The sequence below is a fragment of the Vipera ursinii genome (assembly GCF_947247035.1).
Source record: "Vipera ursinii genome assembly, chromosome: 4".
NCBI classification, from domain to species: domain Eukaryota; kingdom Metazoa; phylum Chordata; class Lepidosauria; order Squamata; family Viperidae; genus Vipera; species Vipera ursinii.
In genome coordinates this window covers 64312738-64329081 of record NC_139514.1, presented here as the reverse complement: position 1 = coordinate 64329081, position 16344 = coordinate 64312738, and the positions used below count along the sequence as shown (strand labels likewise).

The 16344-nt window shown below is 51.6% G+C and overlaps 1 protein-coding gene across 1 annotated transcript; it reads right to left on the bottom strand.

Annotated features, from left to right (window-relative positions):
- Positions 1 to 326: 326 nt before the first annotated feature.
- Positions 327 to 11175, bottom strand: ARX (aristaless related homeobox; the record flags this gene model as incomplete). The annotated part of the gene is made up of 5 exons (XM_083361744.1): positions 327 to 567; positions 3606 to 3943; positions 6407 to 6452; positions 9164 to 9848; positions 10983 to 11175. 5 exons carry the CDS (start codon positions 11173 to 11175, stop codon positions 327 to 329), a joined length of 1503 nt encoding a protein of 500 aa, XP_083217870.1.
- Between the last annotated feature and the right edge of the window lie 5169 nt (positions 11176 to 16344).

The window sequence follows — 16344 nt, the reverse complement described above, 5'->3', positions numbered from 1 at the left end:
CCAGGGCGAAGAGCCCAGCCTGGCCTCCGCGGCCCTTCATTTCCTTAGCAACCTCACCGACCTCCCGGTCATCTCTCCAGCCTCCCGCAACTCGGGCAGGTGCTTTGCTGACCAAGTCGCCGATGTAGCAAGGAAAAAAAAAACACAAAACTGCCGGCCGAGGACGGATGGGCTCCTGCGGATTGGCCCAAGGGAAGCCGCAGAAGCGGGCGCCTCCCCGCCGCCTGTTCCCCCTCCGGAAAGCGTGTGTCCGCTGGCTTCCCTCCCGTTTTGGTCTTGGATTCCTGCCTCGGCCGATTCGCCCAAGCAAGTCCCCCGGGAGCGGCTTAGCACACCTCTTTGCCCGCGCTGTTCCCGGGGAGGATGTTGAGTTGCGTGAGCTGCGCCGCGTGCTCCTTGGCTTTCAGGCGCAGCGCCGCAATGCTGGAGGCGCGCCGGTCCGCTGCCGCGGAAGCCGGGTCAGAGAGGCCGCTCGATTGCACGGCGTTGTCCACGGCAGGGGCTGGCTGTCGCAGCAGGGCAGCCGCGGTGGAAGCGCTAGTCAGCGGGGCCATGGTGGAAAAGAGCCTGCAAGCAAAGGAGACGCGGGACAGTCAGTCTTTAAGGCAGCCGAAACTCCCGCAGTTGCTTTTTACACGGAGGCGAGAGTTGGGGGGCTGCCGTTTCGGGTTCAAGTTTAATTCGCTTTGCAGGACGGACCGCTTTTCAGAGCTCCGAAAGTCGGGAAGGCGACGGCTTGCCCACCGCGACCTGGAGGAGCCTGACTAGGAAATCGCAAGAGAGCGAGGAAGTCTCTCTTTGCGTCCGCTTTCTCGCCTCCTCCGGGCACCTGGGACTGAATTCCGCATTTTCCCTACTTTAGGGCGCCTCTCCTGCCTGCACGCTTCTGACGGGACATCTTTCGCGGGCCCGTCTGAACCCGAAAGTTGTGGCAGGGGGCTCAAGAAAGAGGAAGATTGAAAACCCCGTGGCAGGCAGGCAGGCAGAGTCGCGTTTATTGGCTGGTGGATCGCCCGTGTGCTGATGACAGTAGCTCGCTTCCAGAAACTAGCAATCGGTCGAAACTGGCTTGCAAGGAGAGCGAGGCCAGGCAAGGAGACAGGCGTCGGCTGCCTCGCCACTTCTCGCCCGTTCCCTCCAACCTACCGCTAGGGTGGCTTTCGAGAGTCCTTAGCGGCTCTGCCGAACCTGCGCTCGCCCTCTCGGTTCCGGGTGTCGGTCTGCGGCTCCCCCCTCCCGTCTTAGGAGAAACTTCCCGGCGCCCGAATGCCCAAAGCGGCGCCCGCCTCTCGGCTTCGCTGCCGCGCAGATCCCCCTCCCCAGCGGGGAGTGCCGTTCTAGCGGATTGCCTCACAGCGGAACTCCAATTACGCTCCGGCAACCCCTAGCAATGACACAATCTGCGACATGCTTTCTCTGCTCCTTTTTTCGCCCGCGCTTCTCCTGGCGCTGTTTAGCTGACCCTCTTTGACCGGCACGTCGAGAGACACGGGCTCTCCATTAACCAAGGAGGTGATTACTGACATCAGCGCGGCGAGGAATTGAACTGCGGGCCCGGAAGGCAACGGGAGGGACCAACTAAGATCCAAACTGGCTAGGCTCTGGGATGGGCTGCCGGAGCTAGCGCCTAGTTTCCTTTTGTGGAGTGGCTTCTCTGTCCCCAACCCACCCACCCGCCGTGCTCAGTGAGAGGCTTTATATAGTTCAACTCAGAATGACCGTCCTGGCCTTGACTAGGCTAGACTTCTGTAGCCTTTCGTTTGCAAAAAAAAAAGGGGAGGGCCGAGAGCAATTGCGGGATACGGGGAGGGAGTAGACCTGCAATATCAATCTTCCTCAACTGGGAACCTCGTAGTTGGAAATACTGGCAGTTTTAGGACCCGCAGCTCTGGGGAATCTGATAAGATGTAGTAGATAAACACCGAAGCCGCTTCAAACCGCCTTGCGCGCCTCCTAAAAACGTTGCTTGTTTAAGAGCAAAGGGCAATCTCGCTCAAGAGGATGAGAGTTTTTCTCTCCCTGCACCCACCCTGCTCCTTCAGTTGCAGGGCGGCCCATTAAAGTCTGTTCAGCGAGTTTTCAATGTTTTTGGCGAGAGGGAGCGAGCTGCGACACCAGGCTACTTAAAAGGGTTTAAAGAAAAGCATTAAAGCGCAGGAACAGCGTGATCGGCAGGGGGCGTAGCAACCCAGTAACGTTTGGGAAATCGAGTCACACTCTACTTGAGGAGGGGAAGCAGAAACATTTTCGTTTTCATTGGTAGACATTCCCCGCCCCTTAAAATCTTAATTTAACTTGGATTTCCATTCCTCCTGCAAGAGATAATTTTGTTTTAAGTGGCGTCGTACCCCAGTGAATATATTTTTCTTTTGTTCTCCTGTTAATATTTCCCTTGTATTTTCATCTTTCCAGTTTTAATAAACCCGGCACTGTCTCGTTGTCTATTTAATTAGCTACAGGCTTTTTATTTCATTGTTTGAATTTATCTAAGGAAATGCAACTACAGTATCTCCCCTCCCCCTCCCTCCCTCCCCCTGCCTGATTTGCATTTTTCTATTCAGATGACTGCCGTCCAAGCTGGGGAACTTGGCCGCCTCTCTCGAACACATTGAGTTTTCCGTTGCACTGAGTTTAATTACCTATGGCCCACCTATGATTTCCCTCTCCCCACTTTTGGTCAATGTATATTGCAATTCTTTCCGTAAACATTTGAAGTAAAATATATTCTTATTATAGGGAAATAATTACCAACTCCCAGATCATTGGGGGAGGGGGATACTCAACTTCTAACAGATATATTTAAATCGTCGAAACGCACTTGCCAAAGCTTTCATAAATTGCTCTGTCCAATTAGAATATAGAAAATGAGACGTGATTCCCACAATTTTTTTTCTTCAAATCCATAATTTTAAAAACAGGAGTGTCTAGGCGGGGAACTCCTGAAATGTGCAATCCTCCCCGAAGAGACTGAACTCGTACAGCCTCCCAAATGGAATTCTTTAGCTACTTGAGGTGAACAGGTTGGACCACCATTCTTACCGCAGCCAAGCCTACATTGGTTACAGAGAACTTAATTTCTAAGTATTCGCAGCCAGGGCTGGGCGGCAAATCTGGGAGGTTGAAAAGAGTACATCTATTGCCCCCCCCCTCAACTTTCACGGATGTAATCTTGGCAATGAGAATTCTTGGATTTATTTTTTTTTAAAATGTCCGTGTTCCAAATCCTTAGACCAGGGGTAGGCAACCTTGGCTCTTTTATGACTACTCGTGGACTTCTTTTATGGCTCATGGCTGGCTCAGGAATTCTGGGAGTTGGAAGTCCCCGAGTCATAAAAGAGCCAAGGTTGCCTACCCCTGCCTTAGGCGAAAGGGTTCCACCATCTTCCCCAAGATCCAACTTGCTCCTAGCTCCGCCCCTTTGACTTCAGAAAAGGGTGCTTCTGGATCTGGCACATGCGTACTCCGAGGAACTTCTCTCTCTCTCTTTCCCCCCCCCCCACACTTTAACATTGTGCCGCAGGACAAGTTCAGCACCTCTTCTGTGGCCCGCCGCTGACCTGTTGGGGGGGGGGGAGAAGGCACCAGGGGCGGGGCGGGGAGTTTACCTGCCAAAAGCTGGGCTGATGAAGGCCGGGTGCCGAAATACAGCCGCTCCCAGGAAAGTGCTGAGGCCTAGCGGGGTGCTGCTGGGGGGCAAGGCTGCAGAGCCCGGAGGTGGAGGCGGGAGGCTGGGAAAGGCGGCGGCGGCAGCGGCGGCGGCGGCGGCGGCCGTCCAGGCGGAGTCGAGAGCTGGGTGGTGAGGAGGGAAAGGACTAGCATCAAGGTAGGGACTGAGCGGATGAGATGCCGACAGCGGGCCAGGGAAAGGCAGGCCGGGTGGGTGGCTCTGAGCGCCGGCCTTTTCCCTCTTCCGCCATTTGGCTCTCCGGTTCTGGAACCAGACCTGGAAGCCAAAAGAAAACAAGGGCAAGGCGATTAGTAAGCGCGGCCCTTTCCCCTCCTGTTCCTCGGCGGCCAGCAAACGATCTTCCGAAGCCCGACCACCCGCCTCCGGGCCGCCCTGAGCCGTTGCGGAGGAGAGCCGACAAGAGACCGGCTCCTAACCTCGCCAGACCCGTCGTCCAGCAGGGGGAAGAGGGGATTCAGCCGCAAAGCTTGCCTGGGTGGTTTCATCACCCGCCACCCAAGTAATCTAGCGTGTTTCTACTTTTCCGGCAGAGGCAAAAAGAAAGACGCCTCCGTCTCCTGGAAGCAGTTGTGAAATCTGTCTAATAGATTATGCGGGTCTCTCATCTGCTCTCTAGAAGGAAGCAAAGCAAATTGGTCCTCTTATCTATCAAGAGAAAGTACGCCAAGGCTGCAGGGCTGAATGGATCAAAAGCTCTTTCACTCTCCATAAATCCAAAACAAAGACTCACAGCGGTAGAAAGTCAGCTAAATTTAAGAGATATTGAGCAGATTTTTCACGGTTTCCTGTGAAATCAGTGGTGCAGACAACTAAATTAAAGATTTTAACAGATGGAGATGTACTCTGACTTATTCTCAAGTTTTCCTATTCAAAAGTAAAAATCCAACTGGACAGAACTACTTTTGATGATATCATTAATGCAACAATTCTTTTTACCTTTTTGGGAGGATTTAGACTGTTAGCCCTGACTGGAAGACATACCCCGTCCCCGTCTTCCATGTATCAAGGAAACTCTTGGAGATATGTAAGCAATAAATTATCCTGTTCATTTATGTTTTGCTAATATCTATCCTTTAGCTGTCCCTTTAAAGCAGACTGATCCATCGGGAATGACTTTTTAAAATACATTTCTCTTAGTAGAAATAGGCTCATTGTTACTAGTTCTCTATTGGAGGAGTTTGTCTGATGTAGTCTTTTTCTGCCTGATCTGATCTAGATCTGCATTCCCATCCATCCTCTGGTAGCATTGCCAATGACTGGGGATAGTGAATGGGAAGTATATACTACTAAAATATATGCTACAATGTTCAATAAGCAATATCTATTGTTTCCTGATGTCTTTAAAACATTACATGTAACTTTCTCTATCCTTCCCTTTCTCAGTGCCAAAGATTTGGCAAATTCTTGAATGCTTTTGGTAACTTAGGTGGCAGGTTAAATATGTTAAAGACTCTGATACTTGAGAGAATTAATAATAGTAAATAATCTTTTGCAGCTATTCATCTGTAGCTTCATTAACAATCTCTGCAGGTCTGCCCTTCCTCTAGTCTAGTTCTTTTCTGAGAAAGAGCAAAAGAGAAAGCTTTGTCATTCCTACGTGTTTTTTTTAAGCAAAACTTGGGTGAATGAATTTCCATAAAGTAACTAATGTTACTTTATATCAGCCATTGGCATCTTTTCTCCTGCTTTAAAGTAACAGAGCTTAAGTAGCACCATCGCATTAACAATTACAACAGTGAAAGGAACAGATGAGAATTTGCTCTCTAAGAAGTTTGATTCCACCTCCACCAAATGGAAAGAATTTGGGAAAGAGAGAGAAAGAAGGAAAACATTATAACTGGCAAAAATTGTGACTTCCTTGCATAGCTCCAGATTTGCTCTGATCACCTCCAAGAAGGCCCTCTGTATAGCCCTACGACAGCCAGCCCAGGAACTGAACATTAAGGCAATGAAAAATTTGGCATCCCCCAGTAGCCTTTCCTGTTTCCAACTCAATTAGCAATATGTCCCCCTTCCCCGGAAATTCTGCCTCTTATTGAATTAATAAGTCTGGGTATACCCAAAGGTAAACCAAGGGATTCTAATAATTCATATTCTCCTTAATTACATCATCTCCCATGAATGGGAACGAAGGGGAGGGTGAGAAAGAAAGATGGTGGTGAGGGGAAGGGTGGGGGGGGTGTCTCAGGCTCTTGTTCACTCTCTTTTTTAGTTATTTAACTTTCCCACGACTCATTCCCCTGAGCTGAAAATCCTGAGTTGCTGTCACATCTCTGTTTGACAATAGAGAAATGTGTCAACAGAGAGGAGGGAACTGGGCTCTTCATTACTCCTCTAATGCGAGAAGCTGTTGTGTATTAAATGAGCCATATGGAATTTATGATGCTTTTGCTGCACTTGGCTTTCTGTGTAAAGTGATTTGCTCAGCGCTGAGCCCAAAGGCCAAGCCATCTGTTGGGGGTATGGTTGGCCTTCTGCACTGTTGCAGGGGCAACTCTTCCCCCCCCCCCCCCGCAACCTACTTGAATAAAATGGCATGCTCAAGCCCAAAAGGAAACCAGGAACAGTAGTTGGCTCTCAGAGATTGGGGTGGGGGTTGAGAAGGGAACCCCCTGTTCTCTCCTGATTCCCCTTTGCTCTTGCACCAACATGCCTGGCTTGCCCAACTGATACCAGGTTCTTCAATTTCCAACCCCCCCCCCCCCCACACACACTCACCTGCACTCTGGCTTCAGTCAGATCCAGGCGCATCGCCAGCTCTTCCCTGGGAGGGAAAGAAGTACAAGACAGGTGCTCATGTGAAAACCTGGGAGCAGGTAGACCCAGTGGGTGAGAGTGAGGTAGAAACTGCATAAGGCCAAGGTTCAATTCTGCCCTCTCCTCCTCCTCCTCCTCCTCCCTTGCTCAGATCAAAGCGAACCCCATCTGCCCAGCTCCACCTCAGGCTAGCCCCCTGCTTTTTGCCTTGAAGTCTTTTGGCGGTGGTGGGATATCCCACATTTTGAGGTTTCCCTGGCCTATCCTCCTTCTCCGTTCCTGGGTCAAAGGAGGAAATACTTTACCCTAAGCCTCATGTTCGCTGGCTGCTATCAAACGGCCCAGACAAGCTTTACCTGTTGCTTTCCCCCAAGCTCAATATACTTTCTTACCATTCCCCTTTTCTCCACAGAGAAAGAAGGTGCGAATGAGGGCTGCGTTCCCCAGGAGGAGCCAAGCCCACCTCCCCTCCGGCATCTCCAGCCAAGGCCTTTGACGAAGGCTCCCACCTCCAAATACCACGCTGCAGCACAAGGGGAGATCCATTGAGCTGCAACACGAGCCCTTCATTGGGGTGATTATTGCAACAATTAAAGCAAATCGGAAACCATTAGGATGTTAGGAAACTGCTCACAATCTGTTTATTTCGAATCCGGACGACTCCCGGGATAATTGGCTCTCCCTCCGCTCGGAAGAAAAGCACAGTGCCGGCCAAAGTAGGAGTCTGGCCGGGCTCGAGAAGAAAAAAAAAATAGCCAGCGCCTTCGGGTTGCCAAAAAGGAAGCCTCCGGACCGATCGGTAGGAACGATTTAAAGAACCCGGCTCGTTTGTGCACTGACGTGCCGACCGGGGCAGTGGAAAAAACGACATCTCTCTCTCTCTCTCACACACACACACACACACACACACACACACACACACGCCCCAATCGATTTTGGCACCGGAATCAGGCTGCTTGCTGGTGTGCTCCTCTGACCCTTTTTCAGTGAAAAGATGGGGCGATTTTCTGGGTCCTGGCTAGGCTAGAAAAGTAGCTTGCGTAATCAGTGATGAAGACGGGCATTGTGGCTCCACAGCCGAGTTTGACTGACGGTTACAGAATAAGCGGCTATAAAACGCTAGCGAAGGAACCGCCTTAGCGAGGGATCCCTCGGTTTCTTTCCATCATATCCCAAACGCAGCCCCTCTTCCCGCGGAAATAATATGCGCTGTGGCAGGCCAACGAATTTAAAGAGACACCCCTCTCTCCCTCGTCCTCTCTTCCTCAGAAGAGCAGAAAAGTAGAGGAAGAATCCCAGACAACTGATAAAAAAAAGGAGAAGGCCGAGCAAACTGCTGGCTTTACAGATGGAGAATTAATTTCTTCGCACCCAGGAAAATTTGCCTACGAACTTGGTAACGCAAGAGCTCCTCCGGCAAAGTATCTACGCCTTTTGCAGTTCAGCACGAGTATCTCTCCCTCTCTCTCTCTCCCCCCCCCCGCAACGCTTTTATAGGGAAGGGATTGAGTTGGGTTAGCAGCGCCTACTTCTGCTTGTCTGTTGGCAATAGACTGGGAGCATTTGGGCTCCTGCAAAAATGAAGGAAGGAATTCCTAAAGAGAGGGCTGAATACTTAATTGATGAATATGATCAGTTAAATAATTATCATTTCGGAAGGGCTAAGGCAAGAATTGCTTGTTTTCTGATGAATGAAGCTCTCCCCGAAGCAAATCTGAAGCTAAGGAAAGGCGAAGAGTTTCCCTCTCAAGATGCAAACGTTCTGGAAGCCATTTTACTTTTTGCATGGAGGCTGGGACCGAAAGTTCCGCCTGGCGCTTCAGGAGAAGACCGGTAGTTCTCAGCTTGACCGGAGTTTCCTTTCTAAGTTGAGGCGCACCGAAAGAGAATAGCAACACTTGCTCGTCCCCCACCCCTCCCTCTATTTTTTTCCCCAATTCCTATTTTCCAGACCCCGTCCAGAAATTACTTCCGTCTGCGAGTAGGCAAGCCAGCCCTTGCAGACTCTGCCAAAATGCTCTGGCCGAAGAACGCTGCCGCCTCGCTCCATATTTTTAGCCTTCGAAAGCGGAATACTTTGATCTTTTCCTATGTGTATGTATGTGACTTCCATTGAGAGGGCAGCTTTCCAGCTTCAACGGAAAACTGTGAAACTGACACCTGACAGACTAGCCAGAGGATCAGGGCAAAAATAGATTGGAGTTTGGCAACGATGTGGCCAAAAATTCGGCCACACCTGTCCTTGGCAGACTGGCTTAACGCCTGAAGTCCAGCGGAGAGCCGGGCACGCTAACTCGTAAAGGCCGCTGAATTTGGGGAAAGGTGACTCCCCAAAGTACGGGAATAGCGGAAGGGAGAAGCAAAGCGGGGCACGAAAGCGTGGAGGACGACCCGAAGAAGATCCAAGAAGACGCGCATCTCCTTTTCTTATCAAATCGCTTCCCTCTTTCCAGCCCCGCAGTACCCTTTCTTATGCCGAGCTGTTTCCTCCTTCTGATCGTGTCCATGCAAAAACCGAAACAAATATTTTAAAAACTTTCGCCCCAGAGGATTTTCTGCCCCACCGATCCGTCTTCCCCGATCCTGCAGCTCTCTTTCCTCAATCCTAAGAGTTCTTTCGACGTTCCCTCCTGACCTAGAAACCCCTTCCGCCCCCCACCCGCCCCCCACCCCGAGCCGCTTGGGGGGCTAGCCTTGTCTCAGCGGTTCATTCCCTACCTGGTGAAGACATCTGGGTAGTGGGTCTTCTGGAAGGCCCTCTCGAGCTCCTCCAGCTGGTAGCTGGTGAAGGTGGTGCGGTAACGGCGTTGCTTCCTCTTGAGCAACCCCTCCTCGGAATCGCTGCCCGCCGACAGGCACACACTGTCCTCGCCATCCTTGCCATCGGCCAGCTCGTCGGCAGGGAGCAGCAGCTCCTCCTTGGGCGAGCCGCCGGCACCTTCGCTCCCCATCGCCGCAGGCCCCACGCCAGTCCCACCCGCGGGCCCCGAGCTCCGTCGGGCGTCTTTGGCCTCTGTCAGCAGTTCGTCGTCCTCATCCAGCTCCTCATCCAGCTCCTCGGCCTCCTCTTCCTCTTCTTCCTCCTCTTCCTCGTCCTCCTCCTCCTCCTCCAGCAGTTCCTCCCCTCGGCCCGACCTGCCGTCGGGGGCGCCGCCACCTCCAGGACTGCTCAAGTCGTCGAGGGTAGGAGCGATTCGCGCAAAGGGCGCGTTCTCCCGGTAGGACTTGTTTCGACTGATGCTGACCTGTGGCGCCTGGCTGATCTTGAGGGAGTCCCACGACGAGGCAGTTGCCTCGGCCCGTGCCAGCAGTCGGCCCCCACCAGGCCCGTAGAGGCGGCGCAGCTTGGGCGGCAGATGCAGCTCGCCCGTCTCGAACCCGGGCGGGCTGCCCTTGCCTGGTCCTGCCAGAAACAGAGACATGCATGCACGGGTCGTCAGTTCCGTAGCTACAGACGGGCTTCTTGGCAAGAGGGCCCCCTCCAGCAAAAAGTCATCCCAACCCGCCCATCTTCCTCCACAGCTGTCTAGGTTGAGTCAAAAGAGCCCAAAGGAATTCCGTTAGAATCCATACCCTTTCTGTGGTAACAGACAAAGTCTGTTTTGTTCATTTACGGATTTCAGGCAGCTTTACAGAACGTAGAACCAAGCTTATATTTGAAAGCAGCTGCAGCAAACAGCATTGCCGGAGAACATCTCCCAACCTCGTTTTGATTCCAAAATCAAATATATTGCCTTCAAATATCAAGTAAAGGGAGTCTCTCTCCTCCAGCTGGCATCTGACACCTATGGGGCTCTGTCAAATTAATTCCCACATTTCTTTGGAGGTAGCAAGACAACGGACCCGCCTTTGAAACCAACCTGAAACTCCAGACCGGAGACAAAGTGGCTTGGAAGAAGCCGCAGTCTCTTCCTCTCTCCCTTCATGAAGAAAATCAGAACGGAACATCCAAATTTCCTTCAAGATTTGGACACTGAACTGGAGTGTGCTAACCGCCCCACCCCGTCACCCAGAGGGCTTCGCTTTTAATCTAGGCCTGGGGGGGGGGGGGCAAAGGAACTGCCAAGTTGGAGAAAATACCCCGCACAGAACTCTTGACAGCGGATGATATTTGCCATTACAACGCCACCCACGCAAACCCGTAAAGCGAGGAGCGCAGAAAAAAGAGACCCTCGGTTTTGCATCCAACCCCACCCCCCCCCACCCCCGAGTAGCGTAAACTCTGCCGGGATTCAGCCCCTTGCACCGGAGAGGGAGACTGAGACAACGGAGCCCACGGGGAGCGGCGTACTTTGGAACGTGATTCGGCCTTCAGCTGCCCGGCTGCTCAGCATGGGACCGCCCGAGTCTGTGTCCCAGCTACTTAGAAGCGCGCCCTCCCCACGCAGTCCCTGGGGCCAAGGCTGGAGTGGAAGAGATCCGTCGATATCCGGGACTGCGGGCAAGGCAGGGATCTGCCTTCCATCTCTTCGAAGCTGCGTTTGCCTCTCTTTTCCACCCCACCCTCCTTTACTTCGCGATCTTAACCCCTGCTCACCTTGCCCGGCCTTGTCCGGCTCCGTCCTGTTGGCCTGAGGCGGCAGATTAGGAGCTGCTCCTAGCAGCCGCATCTTGCAAGGGCTCCTCCGGCCCAGGATGCTGTCGATGCAATAGGAGGAGAGCAAAGTTGGCGATTTACTTTTGCATTCGGGCCTCTCGGAGCAGCTCTCCTCTTGGTATTGGCTGCTCATGGCTTTGGCTTGCTTGTGCTCTCCCGGGCCGTGCGGGGGTTGAAGTTTGGCCGGGGCTGGTACCCCTCCCCCCCCCACTAAGCAGCAGCTGAGGCTCGCCCCTCTTCCTGCCCAGGACACGAGGAACCAGGGTAGTGACTGCACTGCAACCGCTTGGCTCTTGATTCCCTCTCCTCCACGTGCTGGAAGGCGCGCTCTGATTGGCTCTTGCCAGAGGCTGGGCAGCCTCTGGCTTCAGCCCAAGGCAAAATGCGGCCTGGATCGTGGAGGAGAAAGGGATTGGTATAGGTTGGACCACGTTGGGTGGCTTTCCTGGACATCCTTTTTTTGCTGCAGCTGGCAAGAAGAACTGAATCACTTTTTCCATGAAAAGGAAAAGACACCCCCCCCACACACACACTCCCCGAATGCTACAAGGAATGGGTAGGATTATCCCGTGTAATCCTGTACAACAAATCTCGACTGCATGGACTAAACGTAGAAACTTCTTTGCTTCGATTATATTTTGCTTACAAGCTTAATTGCAACATTCAAGACATCTTCCCATTATTAATTTTAAGAAATAAATTGTTGAGACTTAGGTTTTTGAATGAATTAATCATTACTTTCAGTCGCTGATTTTCTTTACAAAGCAAAACTAATAGTAATGGAAATATTTAGAGTGCAACCCGCGGGTACCCATTCAGAAATCGATCGTATTTATTTCTTAGGCATTTCGTTTAGAATTTCATCCTTTACATGAGAATGTACGTACAGACCGTAAAGGTTCACACACCAATATTTATCTAGACAAAAACATTTACAATTAAGAGGATAAAGCAGCTGACAAGTTGAGAGGGGAAAACTTGGCTCGCTATCCAAACCAGATCACATTACGGACTTTGCGATGTGTTGGTAATATGTAATTTTAATCCCTATGAGCAGGAATTATGAAAAGCAGTTCTTCATAATCTTCCTTCCTTCCTTCCTTCCTTCCTTCCTTCCTTCCTTCCTTCCTTCCTTCCTTCCTTCCTTCCTTCCTTCCTTCCTTCCTTCCTTCCTTCCTTCCTTCCTTCCTTCCCAAGGCAAATCCAGATCTACCTAAGATCAAAAACGAACGTCGTTGGTACAAAACGGTTCCTTCGCTGAAATAATAAAAGGGGGGAATTTGGAAACCAGCTTTAGGGCTTGTTCAACCCTGAGGCAGAGATCAAGGCTCCCTGCTTAAAGTTGGGCAATTGGGAAAACCCTTTCACCTTTTTCTAAAATAGGAACTCTTTCTTTTTGATTTGCACGTTTTTGCTGCTGTTTCCCGGGGCGTGAATTCGACCCACCTCGCTAATCGAAGTTGGTCAAGAACCGAAACGAGCCGAGATCAGAGACAGTTTAAGGCACTGCAAGGAACTGATGGGTAATTCCAGCGGGCTTCCTGGATGGCGCAAGTTCACTTTTAAAGAAACAGATTTTTAATGGGGGTCAATGACATCTTGTTTCAAAGCGACTGTCTGGGAAATAGTGATGGATCAGAAACCGAAGGTCACTGAGTATTTTCCTCGGAGGGTCAGGATCAGTGCCAAAGAGTGCAAATTTCTGCAGTTATTTATTTATCGGGCAAGTTTCCCCGCTACCTTCTAAAGAGAAGAGCAGGCTGAGAGAGTAGCAAGGAGCAAAGAAACTGCGATTGAAATCCAGGTTTGGGACAGGGAAAAATTCCAGACCTGGTTTTCTTCTCACTGAACCTCCCTCCCCGAGCATGTCAATTTTTTTTTTTATTTTTTTGCAAAGGCACCTACTCGAATCGCTTACAGTTCGTATTTAAAAATACAAGGATTTATAATTGAGATCTCTCTTGTGCACTCGCCCTCTTTTACTGTAATAAACATCTGGATGACTCTTTGAAATGCTAATGGGGAGAGAGCAGCCTTCCGGTGCCGCGGCGACAAAAACTGTTTCGCGGCGAAGTAGAGAAGCAAAGGAAGGGGATGGGAAGCACCCCGCCCGCTACCCTAATCCTCTCCGAGGAGGCTCGTCCCCCAAAGAGGTCTCCACTCGATTCCTCTACCCCAGCTGCTCCATGCGCTGCCGGCACGCCGCGATTCCCAGCTGCTATTCTCCGCGGGATACTTTCGCGCCGCGCTTTCTGGCGGCGCTTGGTTTCCCATCTCCTAAGCGCCCTTGCCTTTCCTCTGCCCTGGAAAAGTCTTTTCCCTTTACAGGCAACATTTGGCCCCAACCCCCCCCCCGGTGCGGAGAAGGGTTATCACAGGGACTTTTCAAGAAGCCCCCTATAAACCTCGGACTGCAAAGCCCGTAGTGCAACGACCCTGACCCGGCTAAAAAAGTGCAGACTTGAACGTCGAAGTCCTTCTCCAGAGAACTGCTAAGGACGAGGCGATCCCGCCGTGGCAGTTTCCTCCTCCAGAGGAGAGGCAGAGTGGGGGGGGGGGGGGGAAAGGAGGAGGGAGACGTTCCCGAAGGAAGGGCGGGATCGGGCGGCAAGCATCAATTCCTCCCCGAAGGGCGAAAAAAGTCGGGAGACCAATCGCTGCCTGCCGAGGGGATTTCATTTGCCAGAGGCAGCCCGGTTGCCCGTAGAAGGGCTCTCCGAGGCCTTCCGCGGGGCCCCCGCAGAGGCGGCTTTGCTCTGCGCCTCTTCCTCTTCCTCTCCCTCCATCCCCCTCCAGAGGAGACCTGAACCCCGCTCCCGCCAGGCCCGAGAGCCGAGGCCTGAAAGGAAAAAAAAGGCCGGCGGAGGACGATCTGGGTCAGTAAGAGCGTCAGTCCGGCCTGCCCTCGGGCGCCCTTTTTGCCCCGCCGGCAAGGGGCTCCATTCCGAGGGCCAATTTCCTCCGCTCCGCATTTCGCCTTTCTTTTCCCGCCTCCCCGGCGAATTGGCTATTTGGCGGAAGCGTTTTGGTTCTGCGGTACCCGTTTCCCAACCTCGCCTTTCAAAAGCCACTCTTAACGTGGCCTCAGGGGCAGGCGGCGGCCCTTCGGTCCCCGGCGCCGAGCGGCCCGCTTTGGTCGGAGCATCCAACCGCCGACGCCGCCAAGCTCCGAGTGCTGCATGGCTGCCCACCCCCACCCACCCACCCACCCCACCCCCCGAGCCCACCGCGCCGGAGGAGCAGCCTCTAGGCCCCGCCACCGCTCTCTGGGCTCGGCAGGGGCCGATCTGGCTCTCCCCCACCCCAGTTGGTTGAGTAAAAAATAACAGGCTCGCCTCCGAATAGCCAGAATGCTGGATCTCGTGGTTTTAGGACCCTGTTGCCCCTCATTCATCCTGTTCCCACGGGCTTCTCCAAACTCCCAACATCCATTTGACCCGCGGGAACGATCGTGGCAAGGCAAGAAAGGGACGCGAAAGCGAACCGCTCGGTAGTTTTCGGGGGGAACGTTCGGTCAGCCAAAGGGGATGAAACTCCTTCGAGTGGTCCGCTTTTTTCTTCTTTTAGTTATTCGCTTGCTGAAGTCGGCGCAAAGCTGCGGGCTTTTTTTCTTTTCTTTTCTTCTGGCTTGGCGTTCTGCATCCAGCTTGCCCCGGGCCTGCTGAGAGGGGCCTTGTCTGGGTGAAGAGAAGGCTCTGCCGCTGGATGACCTCGGAGGTTCTCAAGTCATTCAGCTCGCAGTTGTCCGAAAGTTGCTTTTTTTTTTTTTCCAACCAGGCCACCGGTCTTCCTTGTTTTTCTTTGAAGACGTTCCCGCTTCTCTGAAGAAGCTTCTCGGGTGAGAAGCGAAACGTCTTCGAAGAAAAACAAGGAGGTCCGGTGGCCTGGTGAAGGAAAAAAAAAGCAACTTTGGGTCTGCTTCTACTGTTAGATGTGGTAGAAGCTGAAAATTCAGCCCCGTTCTACCAGTGCTCTCTCCGGGAAGCCGAGAAGCGGCTCATCTGGAGTCTAGCGGCTTCTGCCGCGGGAGCCTGCGCCCCGCTTTCCATAACGTGGACCTCGACATTCCTGAGGATTTTTCAGCAACTTCCTCCCTAGGGATCCCCCACATACCTACCGGAACAATTAAAAAGCCAGGCGAAAGGCAGAACTGGTGCAGTCGATCTATCCGCTTCTGGAATCCCCTGCAACCAGGTGATCCTTCCCCTGCCCATTTTTTAAAAAATCTTTTTGGATTCTCAGCCCCTTCCTGCAAACTTCCTTTTCTTAACCGTCTATTTTCCCCCTCCACTAATCCTAATTGAACCCCGGAGAGTCTTATTGTGAGGTTTCGGAGGAGTGCAGGGGAAAAAAAAAACACAACAATATCGCAATGATCCAAAATGATACAAAATTATAAGAGTTTTACTCGGAGGAGGTAAGATTTTTTTCCTCCTCCCACCAAAGCAGATGCCAAGGAAGGATAACAGACTTGGGATACTGGCAGCTGTGGGTGAGGCAGGAACTAGATGCTTTGGCTGAGATGAACAGCCTTAGGTGCTGCTTTCCACTTCAGCTCCTCTGCTAGTGATTTGAGAACTACTTCCAGTCTAGTTTCAGTTCAAAGCTCTGCCCTTGGATAGGGCAAGGCTCTCATGCACAGTGATTGGAAACATGGCAAGTGCTGATGGAGCTCTGCCTAGCCTGGAGGATGTGCCAGGTTCTATGGCTAGGCCAAACAATAAGTGAGGTCTTGATGGCTCTCATCCACTGAGCCACACTAGGAAAGGAAATTGCAGAATCCTCTGGGCATTTTTGGGTCCCACTGATGCTTTTATGGGGGAATGAAATGCAATACATGGATGAAGTTTTTGTCCAGCAAAGATTTCAATAGATGCCTAAAAGTGGCTCCTCGCTTTTGCTTGTAGCCAGAAATGAAAGAACAGATAAATGTGTCTGCTTAAATATACTGAAAACTATTTCAAGAGGCAATTTCCGATGCATTTATTTATTTTAATGGTTTCATTAAAATATTTACATGCCAGATATTATTTTACCATTGTGTCCATCCTCCACATATCCTTTTAAACCAGATTCCATATTGAACTTTATGTGTTGGATTTACCAATGTAGGAATTCCAAAACCCAAAGTTTGCCTATCTAAATCCACAAGTCATGCCTTTGCTCAGTTAGCTCAGATGGCGGAACACTTTTCACTGGTTTTCCAGACCTGAAAAAAAAACACCCCAGTGTAAGATATTTTTCTTCCCACATTGATGTATGAAGGAGTAAGCAGCATTCCAGCTTTGACAGTCTGCTCTCA